The sequence below is a fragment of the Myotis daubentonii genome, chromosome 5 (genome assembly GCF_963259705.1).
Source record: "Myotis daubentonii chromosome 5, mMyoDau2.1, whole genome shotgun sequence".
NCBI lineage: Eukaryota > Metazoa > Chordata > Mammalia > Chiroptera > Vespertilionidae > Myotis > Myotis daubentonii.
The window spans coordinates 4,047,045-4,061,490 of record NC_081844.1 but is presented as its reverse complement, the minus strand read 5'-3'; the positions used below and the strand labels follow the sequence as shown (position 1 = coordinate 4,061,490).

Here is a 14,446-nt window from a genome sequence, read left to right as displayed (position 1 = left end):
ATCCTGCCTGCTCTCTGCTCCGGAGGCTTTATCTTCCGAGGCGCCTCCCTACACAGACATCCTGGAGAAGATAATCTCGCATAACGTCAGCCTGTTCTGCTCCCAGGAGATGCAAAAACCAGCTCACAGGCCCCTGGGGGACTGTCTCAACACTTATCTGCATAATCTTACCATCCGCGGTTGCCCACCTCACTGAATAGTAAATTACTAAGTAGCTGATGAGGAGACCATAAATAACAATATTGACCACATGTTGAAAGTCACTCCTGATAAATAGTTCATAGTTCTCCTCCGGGGTCTTAGCTGTCCATGCCTCCGTTTGACCGTTCTGGAAAGGAGAAAAATTACAGTGCCCCCATGGCAGGGTACCTGCTGGCATCACAGGAGATCATGTATGTACAGCACGTAGAAGAGTGTGTGGCATGCAGCGTGTACACAAGATTTATTAATGTTGTTACTAACTCAAAATCCATCTCTTCCAATGAGCTGATTTGATAGAGAAAGTGTTTCCCAGGGCCGCCGAGGATGCTGGGAAATTCCCCACCATCAGAACCAGCTGGCTTTCTAACCCTGGGGCTGACCTGCATTTCCCAGACGCCCAGGGGCGTGGGCAGCTGGCCCGGCTCCTCCGCTGTCCGGGGTGCTGGGCGCTTGACCACCTCGTGGGCCTCACGGGGCTCCTTATTTGCCCTGAGTGGTCCTAGGGCAAAGGCACCGTGGCTGTCACACTTATGCGGGGCCAAGGGGCGTGTTGGTCCAAGTCCCTATCAGTGTGACAGCAAACCCGCCCCTGTAGGGAGAGGGTTTCAGGCTCAGGAGGCAGAGTGTCCGGGGAGCCACCGCCAAGTGCGCTGAAACGCTTCCTGTGCTGAAGTAAGTGCTTCTTAACGGAGGGCTGTGTCCAGTTCTGCTCAGATGGGATGAGGGCAGCAGCGGGGAGGGGCTAAGGGCTGTGAGAGGGGGTCCCCCCAGTTCAGCTCCTAGTTGGTTCATGTGGGTCCCCTGCATTTAATGTTGATGCGTCCAGCTGTCCTTTGTCCATAGGGCCCTTGTCTGCAGGCGCGGCTCACGCGAGCGCCCGCTCCCAGCCCGCCTTCCCGGCGCTGTGCCCTGGCGTCCCCCGGTGGCTGCGGGAAGGTAGTTTAGGGCACTTGAGGCCTGGTCTTATTGCCAAACTGCTAACTAGTCGGGAGGAGATTAGCACCAGTCGAATCATCACTCGTTTTCAGAGTTCAGAGGTCACCTGCCCGAATCCTTCCGAAAATCAAGGTCCACAGAGGTGAAGTGGCTGCCTAGGGTGCCCCGTCCGGTAGGAGCTGGAAGGGGGGGCGAGCGTGTTAGCTGTCGCTCCTGTTTCCACCCGTCGCAGTGCCCGAGAACGAGGGGGCACAGAGCGGCCTTCGGTAAGAAGTTATCACAACCTCCTGAGGGATTGTAGCGGCTGGACGCCGGGCTCTGCGGTCAGATGCCCCTGGGCCTACCCCTGTTCTCTGCTGATGGGGACGGAGGTTGGTTTTGCGTGAGATCAGCACCCGCTTCACTAGTGATCGCGAGGACTGGGCTCAGAAACACAATGGTGAGCGTCTGGCTGTGCAGGGGACTCAGTGCTGCAGAGACTTGGGGAGACGCAGAGCGCAGGCAGGAGCCACTGTCCCGGAAAAAGAAGTTACAGTGTGTGGTGAGCGATCGCCGTGCAGAGCTACATCTCACGCTGCATCTAGAAGAGCCATTCCCTTCGCAGATTATCTCACTGTCGGGCCCATCTCTAATCGCACTCAGCGGAAGATGGACACACAGCCGGAGGGGCTGCGTCCAGGCTGGGCTGCAGGAGTGACTGGAAACAGCGCTGGCCCTCACTTCCCTGTAGGTCAGTGGTTCTCAACCTTCCTAATGCCACGACCCTTTAATACAGTTCCTTGTGTTGTGGTGACCCCCAATTTCATTGTTACAAGTTGAACATAATTAAAGCACAGTGATGAATCACAAAAACAATATGTAATTATAGATGTGTTTTCCGATGGTCTTGGGCGACCCCTGTGAAAGGGTCGGTCGACCCCCAAAGGGGCCGCGACCCACAGGTGGAGAACTGCTGCTGTAGGTGCTGGCAGGCATTCGCCTTGGCCTCCCACTGTTTAAAGTGCTCACCCTGTGAAAACGCTGTGTCCCTAGCGCTGCAGCCCTGCGCCGGCTGCACAGGATGAGGGAGACCCTTCCGGGAGTTCTGTCTGCGAGAGTGCGGCGCCTCCCACACCCGACGCAGATAGGACTTGCCTGCGTGAGGCTTCGTGTCGGGGACACTGGGCAGTGGTGTCCTTGGCAGCGTCCCCCCAGCCGTGGGCGGTGGCGCTGGACGATCCGTAATGACTCTCGGGGTCTCTGCCGAAAGCCCGCGCCACGTGCCACAGAGAAACTCACTGACAGGGCGTGACCAGGCCACAGCTGGGCTCCCTCAACCCGAGAGGGGATCCGAGCCCGGTTTCTGGTACCGGAACAGCTGCATGTACACGTCCCGTCCAGAGTCTGGTAATTGCAATAACGAGGCCGGCCGAGGCGCGCCCGGTGACTTCGGACAAGCTGCTTTACCTGCGAGCAAGTTCAGCCTGATGATCAGAAAGCTCGGGTTTGTGAGAACCTGCGTTTGGGGGTAAGAATGCTGCTGCCCATGGACCACGCTGAGCCAGACGACGAGGAAGAATGAAAACTGTTGTGCATGCCCTAACCGGTTTGGCTCAGCGGATGGAGCATCAGCCTGCGGACTGAAAGGTCCCAGGTTCGATTCCGGCCAAGGGCATGTACCTTGGTTGCGGTCACATCCCCAGTAGGAGATGTGCAGGAGGCAGCTGATCGATGTTTCTCTCTCATCGATGTTTCTAACTCTCTGTCCCTCTCCCTTCCTCTCTGTAAAGAATCAATACAAAATATATTTTTTTAAAAAAATGAAAACGAAAACTGTTGTGCAGGGCGCTGCCCACAGGGCCCATTCATTGGAGCGTCGTCCTGAGCACCGAAAGGGTGGTGGCTCGCTTCCCAGTCGGGGCACAGGCGCAGGTTTCACATGCAAGTCCTGGTTGGGATGCATTCGGGAAGCAACTGATTAATGTCTCTCTCTCTCTCTCTCTCTCTCTCTCTCTCTCTCTCTCTCTCTCCCTCTCCCTCTCTTACCTTCCCTCCCTCCCTTTCACCCTTCCTTCCTCCGTCTCCTTCCCTCCCTTCCACTCTCTCTAAAATCAGTAAATGAATAAATAATTGTGGCTGGTCCTTTCCTGGCCCTCAGCGACTCACAGTCTGTGTCCTTCTCTGAGACATTTGTCTACGGGTGCCTGCAGGGACCACACGGACTCCTGCCGTTGTGGCATGGGGTTTCCTCTCTGAACACCCAGGGCGGTCACCGCTCCACGGGCCTTTTCCTTTCACAGCCCTTTGACTACCCGAAGCTCTAGTGCGTTCATTACCAACTCCAGGGCACACAGGTGTCCCCAAAAATGTATATGCACCCTTTGAATAATGGGTAAGGCCGGGTGTATTAAGATACATCTCATTTCCACGTTGAGCGACCAGCCGTTAAAGCAGGTGGACATTTTTGGGGGGCACCCTGTACTTTGGGGGGAAAAACCCAGCGAAGTCATTGTCAGGATCAGGTGCGTGATCCGAAGTGCATAAGGCGGCCCTAACCTTCGGCCAGAGCTGCAGTGGGAACCTGCCCCCCTTGTCTGCCCGCAGCGCTGACCCGCCGCTTCCTGTCCCCCAGGATGGCGCCCCTGCCCCTGTGGCTGCTGTGGCTGCTGCTCCCGCTCAGCCCGCGGGCCCAGAAGCTGCCCACGCGCGACGAGGAGCTCTTCCAGATGCAGGTCCGCGACAAGGCCTTCTTCCACGACTCCTCGGTGCTCCCGGACGGAGCTGAGATCAGCAGCTACCTCTTCCGAGACACGCCTAAGAGGTACCCCCTGACACCCTCCCTCTCCGCAGGCTCATCGGGGTGTCAGCCAACACGCTGTGCCCGGGCGCTTTGTGGTTAACCTCGGGCGGCCTGGCCCGTGTCCGCTCGGCGGGAAAAATGGGGAGCCGCTGCCCATCCTCCGTGGGGGCTCCCGTTCCCGCCCACGGTGACCCTTTGGGTGGAGGGCGATTCTTGCATTTCTTACCTTTGGAACGATTGCTTTCTTTCCTTCAGGACAGAGGGAAATTTCTAAGGAGGGCTCTCTAGGATTGAAATGAGATTCATGAACACACATGATTCTTCAAAGGTGTGCAGTTAGCCTTAGAAGGATAACATGACTTTGACCAATATCATCAGATTTTGAAAGCATCAAACCCAACAGTGATAAAAATGGACCCTGTGCATTTAACTTCACGCCAGCCTCATCAAACTGGGCTCACGCAGTGCTTCTAAACATTCTGACCTTTAAAAATGACATGTCTATATATATATATAAAAGCCTAACAACCTGTCGACCAGTCGCTATGACATGCACTGACCACCAGGGGGCAGACGCTTAATGCAGGAGCTGCCCCCTGGTGGTCAGTGCGCTCCCACAGCCAGCCTTCCACAGTCCTTCCCCCCAGCTAACCGGCCCCCTGATAGGCCTTGATCACCCGCCAGGCCGAGGGACCCCACCCATGCATAATTTTGTGCACCGGGCCTCTAGTATGTTACATAATTAAGTATATATGTGTATATCCTTCATTAAGCTAGTTATATGTAAAGTTAGTTACTTTTCGGTACCTCAAACCCCTCTCAGCCATATTTCAGGAAAAGTTTCTCCTATTAGCTGGGGCATGAGGGCATTCTGAAGGGAAAGATTGTCTCACCACCAGTGACCCCTTGTCCAGAGATTGAAGTGCAGCAGATCATTGGGTCATCTGTCTCTTGTCACTTCAGTTTTGATTGACAGTGACAATGGGAGGTGGCTCCCTCCCACCGTGGCCCACGTGGCATGTCCCCCTCTGGTCCGAGAACAGGAGCAGGGGATTGGTTTTCCTATGTTGACGGACGTGGCCTATGGCTTGGGCATCATTTCAGCGCTGCCTGAAAGACATCATTTGTTTGAATGGACGTAATAGATTAGGAGCTGCCCCGTCAGTAAAATAAAAAGAACCACCATCCCTTTAATGACATCCTCGAGAGTGAAGGCCCCAAATGCAAGGACGACGACATTGCAGAGACGTGATGTCCTTCCATTTACCAGGCTCAGGCTGTGAAACAGGACAGGGCGTGGGAAACACCTAGTCGCTCAGCTGAATTATTTTCAGATGAATTCTCCTTTTTTAAAATATGTTTTATTGATTTTTTTACAGAGAGGAAGGGTGAGGGATAGAAGTTAGAAACATCGATGAGAGAGAGAAACATCGATCAGCTGCCTCCTGGACACCCCCTACTGGGGATGTGCCCGCAACCAAGGTACATGCCCTTGACGGGAATCGAACCCGGGACCCTTCAGTCCGCAGGCCGACGCTCCATCCACTGAGCCAAACCAGTCAGGGCTCAGCTGAATTCTTGCCGGACACATTTGCTTTTCGAGTTATTTTGTCTCTTAAAATCTTTGAGTGAGTCAGAATTTTTCTTTAAAAGTGATTTTGATTTCCCAAGTGCACCAGTGCCCTGCTCTGTAGTGTTCTTTATTTTTTTAAAAAAATATATATTTTTATTGATTTCACAGAGGAAGGGGGAGTGAGAGAGCTAGAAACATCAGTGATGAGAGAGAATCATTGGTCAGCTTCCTCCTGCATGCCCCCTCCTGGGGATTGAGCCTACATCCCAGGCTTGTGCCCTGACCGGGAATTGACCTCCTGGTTCATAGGTCGACGCTCAACCAGTGAGCCACACCGGTCGGGCTGTGGCTTTTGCTCTAAATGAAAGGAGACACGCTCTTGGGGGGTTAGAGCAGGGGGAGTGGCATGTGCTTACGGGTGTTCAAGGATCACTGCCCCTGGGAGGGGGCAAATGAGTAGGGGGTCCAGGTGGCAAAAAGGACCAGTCGAAGGGACCACAGGGCTCAGGCGAGGAGGGCGGCTGGGCTGGGAGGGTGGCACGGAAGGTGCAGCAGAGTGACGGCTCGGGGACATTGTAAAGGCAGAGCCAGCGGTGTTCCGGGTCAGTTACACGGAGGGAGAGGAAGGAGGAGCAAGAACGATCCTACTCTGTCCTGAGTGCCTGGGAGGTCGGGGTCACTCACGGGCAGGGCAGACCTCAGGAGGAGCTCACTGGGGTGAGAATCAGAAGTTTGGGTTCGACACCTTAAGTTTACAGTCCCAGTGAAATCTCAGTGAAGGTGGCAGGAGATAGGAGTACCTCAAATTGAGGTCGGAGTTCAGGCTGACAGTTGAGATTTGGGAATGGTTCACGTAGAAGAGGAGAAACCATGAGTCCAGTGCGGTCACACAGGACTGCGCACAGATAGAGGCACAGGTAGAGGGGTGTGCACAGGTAGAGGGGTGAGCACAGGTAGAGGGGTGCGCACAGGTAGAGGGGTGTGCACAGGCAGAGGGGTGTGCACAGGCAGAGGGGTGCGCACAGGCAGAGGGGTGCGCACAGGCTGAGGGGTGCGCACAGGCAGAGGGGTGCGCACAGGTAGAGGGGTGAGCACAGGTAGAGGGGTGTGCACAGGTAGAGGGGTGAGCACAGGTAGAGGGGGTGAGCACAGGTAGAGGGGTGTGCACAGGCAGAAGGGTGTGCACAGGCAGAGGGGTGTGCACAGGCAGAGGGGTGAGCACAGGTAGAGGGGTGAGCACAGGCAGAGGGGGTGCACAGGCAGAGGGGTGCACAGGTAGAAGGGGTGAGCACAGGCAGAGGGGTGTGCACAGGTAGAGGGGTGTGCACAGGTAGAGGGGTGAGCACAGGTAGAGGGGTGTGCACAGGTAGAGGGGTGTGCACAGGTAGAGGGGTGAGCACAGGTAGAGGGGTGTGCACAGGTAGAGGGGTGTGCACAGGTAGAGGGGTGCGCACAGGTAGAGGGGTGTGCACAGGTGGAGGGGTGCGCACAGGTAGAGTGGTCCGCACAGGCGGAGGGGTGCGCACAGGTAGAGTGGTCCGCACAGGCAGAGGGGTTGTGCACAGTAGAGGGGGTGCGCACAGGCGGAGGGCAGGGGTGCAGGCACAGGCCCTGTCTGTCCCTGGGTGACCAAGGGCTTGGAAGGTGAGAGGGAACCACAGAGGAGACGGACGGAGTAGAAGACCATGGTGGTCCCTTTGGCGAGGGTGTTGGGTGGCGATGGGAGAACACAAGGGAGGAGGCCCCGGAGGTGTGGGCGCAGGCGCAGGAGGGAACCCCTAGGTAGGCTGTGCGAGGGGCAGCGAGCAGCTCTGGGCTTGCTGAGCTGCAGGACCGGCCTCAGGCAAGGCTCCCGGCTCTGAAATGGTGGGTGGAACCATCCTCGCTACTCAGAGCGGGAAAGTGTGGCACCGTCACAGCCGGGCCACGTGTCCATCCTCCTTGAAAAGTCACTCGAGGCTTCGTAACAAAATCAGGGGAAGCAGGGAGCAGGATGATCTGATTTTTTAAAATTTGTCTTTAAAAATCACTAGGTTATTTCATTCCAACAGGAAGTCTTAGTGGCAGAGAATGAGTCTTTCCACTGATTGAAACTTTGATCTTTACTTTTAAAATCTTCTCAAGTGGGATTACTTTATGCAAAAGCTGTGGCCGCTAGCACCGTGGATCAGGGTCGCTGATGTGAGAAGCGAGCAGCGTATCTCGCAGAGACCAGCAGGCCTTGCAGAGATGCCGCTGGGCGAGGGAGCGTTTGGAAGGGCGGGTGACTGTCAGGGTGCCCTCGGGGTCCCTTACAAGCCTGTTGCCAGCGTATGGAAAACACAGCGCCTGCCGGTCAGCGCGCCTGCGGGTTCCTCGGCTGTGCCTGATTGGAATGGCGGGGCGCAGGCTAAATAGCACCCCAAAGAGTTAAGTGTTGGTTCTTCACTCAAGGCGCACCCACATTACACGTTTAGCTCAGCGCCTTTTCATTCTTCCACGCGGTGCTGCTGGTAAACCTGGTTGCAGACTTGGCGGGTGGACGCCGCGGTTCATGGGAGAGCACCGCGATCGTGTAGATGGCCGGTTCCAGCCCCTGTGAAATGCGTGGAACCAGCCTGTGGTTTTCCGTGAGCCCGGCTGGGGCGGCAGAGTGGACCCCTGTCTGACTGATGGCCCCTCTCCCGCAGGTACTTCTTTGTGGTGGAAGAGGACAACACCCCGCTGTCCGTGACCGTGACCCCCTGCGACACCCCCCTGGAGTGGCGGCTGAGTCTGCAGGAGCTGCCGGAGGAGGCCAGCGGGCAGGGCTCAGGTGAGCAGGGGCAGGGCTCAGGTGAGCAGGGGCAGGGCTCAGGGGAGCAGTGGGCGTGGCTCAGGTGAGCAGTGGGCAGGGCTCAGGTGAGCAGGGGCAGGGCTCAGGTGAGCAGGGGCAGGGCTCAGGGGAGCAGTGGGCAGGGCTCAGGTGAGCAGGGGCAGGGCTCAGGGGAGCAGTGGGCGTGGCTCAGGTGAGCAGGGGCAGGGCTCAGGGGAGCAGTGGGCGTGGCTCAGGGGAGCAGTGGGCAGGGCTCAGGGGAGCAGTGGGCAGGGCTCAGGGGAGCAGTGGGCAGGGCTCAGGGGAGCAGTGGGCGTGGCTCAGGGGAGCAGTGGGCAGGGCTCAGGGGAGCAGTGGGCAGGGCTCAGGGGAGCAGTGGGCGTGGCTCAGGGGAGCAGTGGGCAGGGCTCAGGGGAGCAGTGGGCAGGGCTCAGGTGAGCAGGGGCAGGGCTCAGGGGAGCAGTGGGCAGGGCTCAGGGGAGCAGTGGGCAGGGCTCAGGGGAGCAGTGGGCGTGGCTCAGGGGAGCAGTGGGCAGGGCTCAGGGGAGCAGTAGGCGGGGCTCAGGGGAAGGAGGGGGGGCGCTGAGGGGAGCAGGCCCAGGCCCTGCATGGTGGCTGCAGCAAGAAACAGCCTCGCCTCCTGGTGCTGCAAAAAGTCAGCGGGGATGCTAGAGATTCTCCACGGAGATGAGGGAAGCAGGGGTGGCACCAGGGGACAGGGTGGCACTGGATGATGGGGGTGGCACTGGAGGACAGGGTGGCACCAGGGGACAGGGTGGCACTGGATGATGGGGGTGGCACTGGAGGACAGGGTGGCACCAGATGATGGCTGCACCCGCCTGGCTGTGGGTTCGGTCCCGCCTGAGCGTGGAGTCACACTGAGGTAAAGAGAATGTGCTGGGCTCTCAGCGGGCCTGAGCCTCGCCTGGGAGTTGGGACTCAGCTCCCAGTGACCTACACGCAGCCGAGGTCGCAGACCCCTGTCTCTGGGGCATAAAGGAAGGCGACTTGGAGACAAGCAAAGTGCGTCCAGCACCTGAGAAGAAGTCGCAGGAGCTGTGGGGTCGGCAGTGGAGGGAGGTGCTGGTGCCGCTGACAGGAGGCAGCTAAGACACGAGGACATGAGAGAGCTGGCCTGGGGCCCGGGAGGGTGCTTGGGAGAGGGTGCTGGGGGGAGGGTGCTGGGGGGAGGGTGCAGGTGGAGGGTGCCGCTGGGAGGGTGCCGCTGGGAGGGTGCTGGGGGGAGGGTGCTTGGGGGAGGGTGCTGGGGGGAGGGTGCTGGGGGGAGGGTGCTGGGGGGAGGGTGCTGGGTGGAGGGTGCTGCTGGGAGGGTGCTGTGGGGAGGGTGTGGGGGGAGGGTGCTGCGGGCAGGGGCGAGGCACTGGGCGCGAGGGCCACACTCAGTGACGGGGCTGTGGAATCAGGGAGATGCTGACAGCTCATGAGGGGGTGAGGCTGAGAGAGAGAACCAATAGTTGTGTGATGGCTGCTGACCTCGTGGTTTAGTACAGAATCCTGCACCTCCCTGCCCGCTGCGGGCTGAGCTGGGAGGCGGTTCCCCCGGGGGCCCTGCTCTCCTCTCCATGCTGATCTCTGGCTGCTGAGACTCGGGAACGAGATGCGGGAAGCATTTGCTTTTGATGCTTTCCCGGCATCGCTCCGACCGTGTTCCCGGCGGGGCAGGCCCGCGCTCTCACATGCGTCCCACTCTGTACTTTAGGGAGATCACAGGCCAAGGGAGATTAGCGAAGGGCTGGCCGTGGATGCGGCTGAAGGGATGGTCCCGTCCAATCGCAGGTGGCGGGAGGGGCTCTCGCTCAAAGGGCTGCGGTCTGTGACCTACAAATTCCACTCAGAGTCTCTCCTGAGAAAGAATTTAAAGTCACAGCAGCCTCACACGCACCTCACAGCACTATTTACGACGGTCAGAACAGAAATTAACCACAGTCTTATTCTCATGCTGCAGTCTTAAGTGAGGAAAACAGGATTCAAAAATGGAGGTTTGTCTAGAGACATGCATGCATGAAGAAGAGTGTGACTCGGTGACAAAGGAAAATGGGGGTGAAAAATATGTTAAAAAGCAAAGACTGGAAGGGAGTAACCCAAAATCTTTATAAAGGGCTGCCCAGGAGCCCTGACCAGAATGACTTTTTATTTTTTACTAGAGGCCTGGTGCACGAATTCATGCACCACTGGGGTCCCTTGGCCTGGCCTGCGGGATCGGGCCGAAACCGGCTCTCCGACATCCCCCGAGGGGTCCTGGATTGCGAGAGGGCGCAGGCCAGACCGAGGGACCCCACTGGTGCATGATCATGGCCAGGGAGGGACCGCGGGAGGGCTCCAGGGCATGTCCGGCCTGTCTCGCTCAATCCTAATCGGCTGGACCCCAGCAGCAAGCTAACCTACCTGTGGAAGCGTCTGCCCCCTGGTGGTCAGTGCACGTCATAGTGAGTGGTTGAGCGGCCTTAGCATATCATTAGCATATTACACTTTGATTGGTTGAACAGCAGGCCGGACGACCAGACACTTAGTATATTAGGTTTTCATTATAGGATTTTTTAAAAATATATTTGTATTGATTTCAGAGAGGAAGGGAAAGAGAGAGAGAGATAGAAACATCCATGATGAGAGAGAATCATGGATTGGCTGCCTCTTGCACGCCCCCTACTGGGGATCGCGTGCACAACCCAGGCATGTCCCCTGACCGGGAATTGAACTGTGATCTCCTGGTTCATAGGTCTGCGCTCAATCCACGGAACCAAACCAGCCAGGGTGACTGGGATGGCTTTTTAAATCTTGTTCCATGTTTCCCAGTTCTCTGCCGGCAACAGGCATTGCTATGACGGTGGGGAACGCAGGGGGTCTTGAGCCTGCGGTTTGCAGGCGGCCACGCAACTGGGCCCTGACGGCCGCCTCTGCTCCGTCTTCCAGGCGAGCAGGAGCCAGAGCCGCTGGAGCAGCAGAGGCCGCAGGCCACGCACGAGGCGGGCGCCGAGCTTCTGTCCTACCAAGGCAACGACGTGGAGTCCTTCGTGTCGGCCGGCGCCCCCTCGGGGCTGTACCGGCTGGAGCTGCTGTCCACGGAGAAGGACGCGCACTTCCGAGTCTACGCCACCACCACGCCCGCGTCCGACCAGCCCTACCCGGAGCTGCCCTACGACCCCAGGGTGGACGTCACGGCCCTGGGCCGCACCACGGCCACGCTGGCCTGGAAGCCCAGCCCCACGGCCTCCCGGCTGCAGCAGCCCGTGCAGTACTGCGTGGTCGTCAGCCGGGAGCACAACTTCAAGAGCCTGTGCGCCGTGGAGGCGAAGCTGAGCGCGGACGACGCCTTCATGACGGCCCCGAAGCCCGGGCTGGACTTCAGCCCCTTCGACTTCGCCCACTTCGGGTTCCCTCCGGGGAGCCCGGGCCAGGAGCGCGGCCCCCGGGCCCGGCCGCCCCCCAGGCCGGGCCGGGCGGCGCCCTCGCGGCCCCAGGCCGACATCCAGAAGGTGTGCATAGGAAACAAGAACATCTTCACCGTCTCGGACCTGCAGCCCGACACGCAGTACTACTTCGACGTGTTCGTGGCCAATGGCCGCAGCAACACGAGCACGGCCTACGTGGGCACCTTCGCCAGGACCAGGGCGGAGGCCGCGCAGAAGACGCTGGAGCTGAAGGACGGGAAGGCGACTGAGGTGTTCGTGAAGCGGAAAGGGGCCAAGCTGCTGCGCTTCGCCCCCGTGTCCTCCCACCAGAAGGTCGCCTTCTCTGTCCACTCCTGCCTGGGCGCCGTGCGGGTCCAGGTGCGCCGAGGCGGGAGGCTGGTTCTGTCCCAGAGCGTGGAGGGCGTGCGGCAGTTCCTGCTCCGCGGGCGGCCCAAGGCCAAGTACCTCCTCCGGCTGAAGGGGAGCAGGAAGCGGGCGTCGCTGCTCAAGGTCCTGGCCAGCACCCGGCCCGGCAAGCACGCCTTCCCGTCCCTCCCCGAGGACACGCGCATCAAGGCCTTCGACAGGCTGCGCACCTGCTCGTCGGCCACCGTGGCCTGGCTGGGCACCCAGGAGAGGAGCAAGTTCTGCCTCTACAAGAAGGAGGTGGGCGACGCCTACAGCGAGGACCAGAGGAAGAGAGAGCAGAACCAGTGCCTGGGGCCGGACACGCGGGCGAGGTCGGAGAAGGTGCTGTGTAAGTACTTCCACAGCCGGAACCCGCAGCGGGCGGTGACCACGGAGACCGTCCGCGGCCTCCAGCCGGGCAAGGCCTACCTGCTGGACGTGTACCTCGTGGGGCACGGGGGGCACTCCGTCAAGTACCAGAGCAAAGTCGTCAAAACCCGCAGGGTCTGCTAGTGACCTGGGTGCAGGCGTGTCACGTGGACCTGTCACGGGGGCCTCCAAGATGCGGGTGCCCACGGCCGAGCGTGAGGGAGGGGTGTCCGCGGGCGTCCGTGGATGCTGGCGTCCCCTCGAGAGGGGAGACTGGTCCTCGCACGCCCAGGGTGCCTGGTGTGTGACGTCACAGACAGACCCCAGCAGGAGCCGCCCTCCCCCCTCTGACCACTGCATGAACTGCTTCTAAATTATTTTATTACCTGAAAGTTTAAAAGATGCCACTCATTGCACACATCCCCCCCCAATGCAAACCAGTCCTCTCGATAGATGCTAGGATATATCGATATAAATTATTTTATAAAGTCTTGTCTTAAATGTCGGCGTGTCTATGATTGTAAGCTATTCAAGTCTCCTGTTAAAGCGCAGATCGGATCTACGTCCGTGATGTGGACGGCACTCTGGTCAGTTGTACGGTAAATGCTTATCCGTCGGGTGGAATGTTTAAATGCTGTATGTCTCTCCTGGGCGGAGTTGACACGTTGTATCCATGTACATAACATTAAAGATATTAGAGTCTATTCTGCTCATTTTCCCAAGCAGCGACCTTGGTGTGTCCAGTTAATGTCTGTCCCCCGAACTTGCGCCTTATGCACTTTGGCACCAGGCCTGACCCTCTTTGGATAGTTGCAGACGTGGCGCGTCTCCCGGACGTCGCCATGGCATTGGAGACGGGTGTCACGGTCCGCGCTCTGACGCTGAGCAGCTCGCAGTTGTGAGCACTGAGAGTCCGGAGGACTGGTTCTCACGGGACAGGCCGAGCCAAGCACTGCGGCTCCCCGAGCGCCCAGCACCTCGTCCTGCACAACCCAGTACCTCTCTGTGTTTAAAATAAGCTCCTCCTTTAGGTACAAACGTGCGGTAATTCCAGGTGTTTTCTGTGTGCATGTAATTAGTAACGAGAGAACGCCAGAAGCGGCTGTTTCGTAACATCAACAGTCCGACACTTTTCCCTTTGATTTTTCAGGAATCTTTAAAAAGTAATTTAGGTGTCAGACAAAACTGAGGCCACGGGTGACGGCGTCCGTGTGTCCGAGGCCCTGGAAGGTCGGAGCTAGGTGGTTTCGTTCTCCACACGTGCTGCACGTGAGGCCGTGAGAACCAGGACTTGGACGGGCTGGCACCTGCAGTCGCCCGAGTTGTGTGACTTCGAGAACCTGCCCATGTGTGCAATCAGGTGGGGACGGACCGGATCAGGTGACGCTAAGACGTTGTCCTTGGCGGAACTCTGCGGTGCTCAGTTACAGAGTTTCTGGAACTCCAGGTGGACACAGGTATAACCCTTCGCGGCTCCCTCGTCCCCAGCGTGCCGGCTCCACCTTCCCCAGGGGCTGGCGCAGGTGCGTTCCGTGCGGGCAGATGGCTCTGGCCCAGGGGGTGTGAGTGCTGGTCCTCACAACAGATGCCCTGCCCCCTGAGGAGCAAGTGCCCCTCGTCAACATGGACCATCCAACTCGTCCGTGTTGAAACCAAATCAAAATGTGTCCCGTGTGTCTGTGCGAAACAGCAGTGGCACCTGAAATAATCCTTTATAAGGACGAGTGTGTAACCGACCTAGAAAAAAAAACATTGCCGATTGAAAGTAAACCTTCAGAATTGATAACATCCCAGCGACGTTCTCTCCTGAATTATGAGCGTGGTGCCTTGGGAAGGGGAATCCACGGTCTCCCATGACTCGCAAATACGTTCTCACACAGCAAAGCGCTAAACCCACTCCAGTGAACCCGCCATAATGCGGCTTCCGAAGGTGGCGGGCTCCCCGCTCAGCCGGCCGGGAACCAGGCCAAGTCAAT

At 58.4% G+C, this 14,446-nt stretch overlaps 1 protein-coding gene across 1 annotated transcript in view; it reads left to right on the top strand.

Moving 5' to 3' along the window:
• NDNF (neuron derived neurotrophic factor) overlaps positions 1-13,195 on the top strand; it is a 36,861-nt gene extending 23,666 nt beyond the window's left edge. Inside the window, exons 2-4 of the mRNA XM_059695588.1 lie at positions 3,749-3,937; positions 8,159-8,283; positions 11,215-13,195. Of these exons, the coding sequence (XP_059551571.1) occupies positions 3,750-3,937; positions 8,159-8,283; positions 11,215-12,614 (1,713 nt within the window). The 5' untranslated portion in view covers position 3,749 and the 3' untranslated portion in view covers positions 12,615-13,195. The remainder of the gene's footprint in view (positions 1-3,748; positions 3,938-8,158; positions 8,284-11,214) is intronic.
• The last annotated feature ends 1,251 nt before the right edge of the window (positions 13,196-14,446 follow it).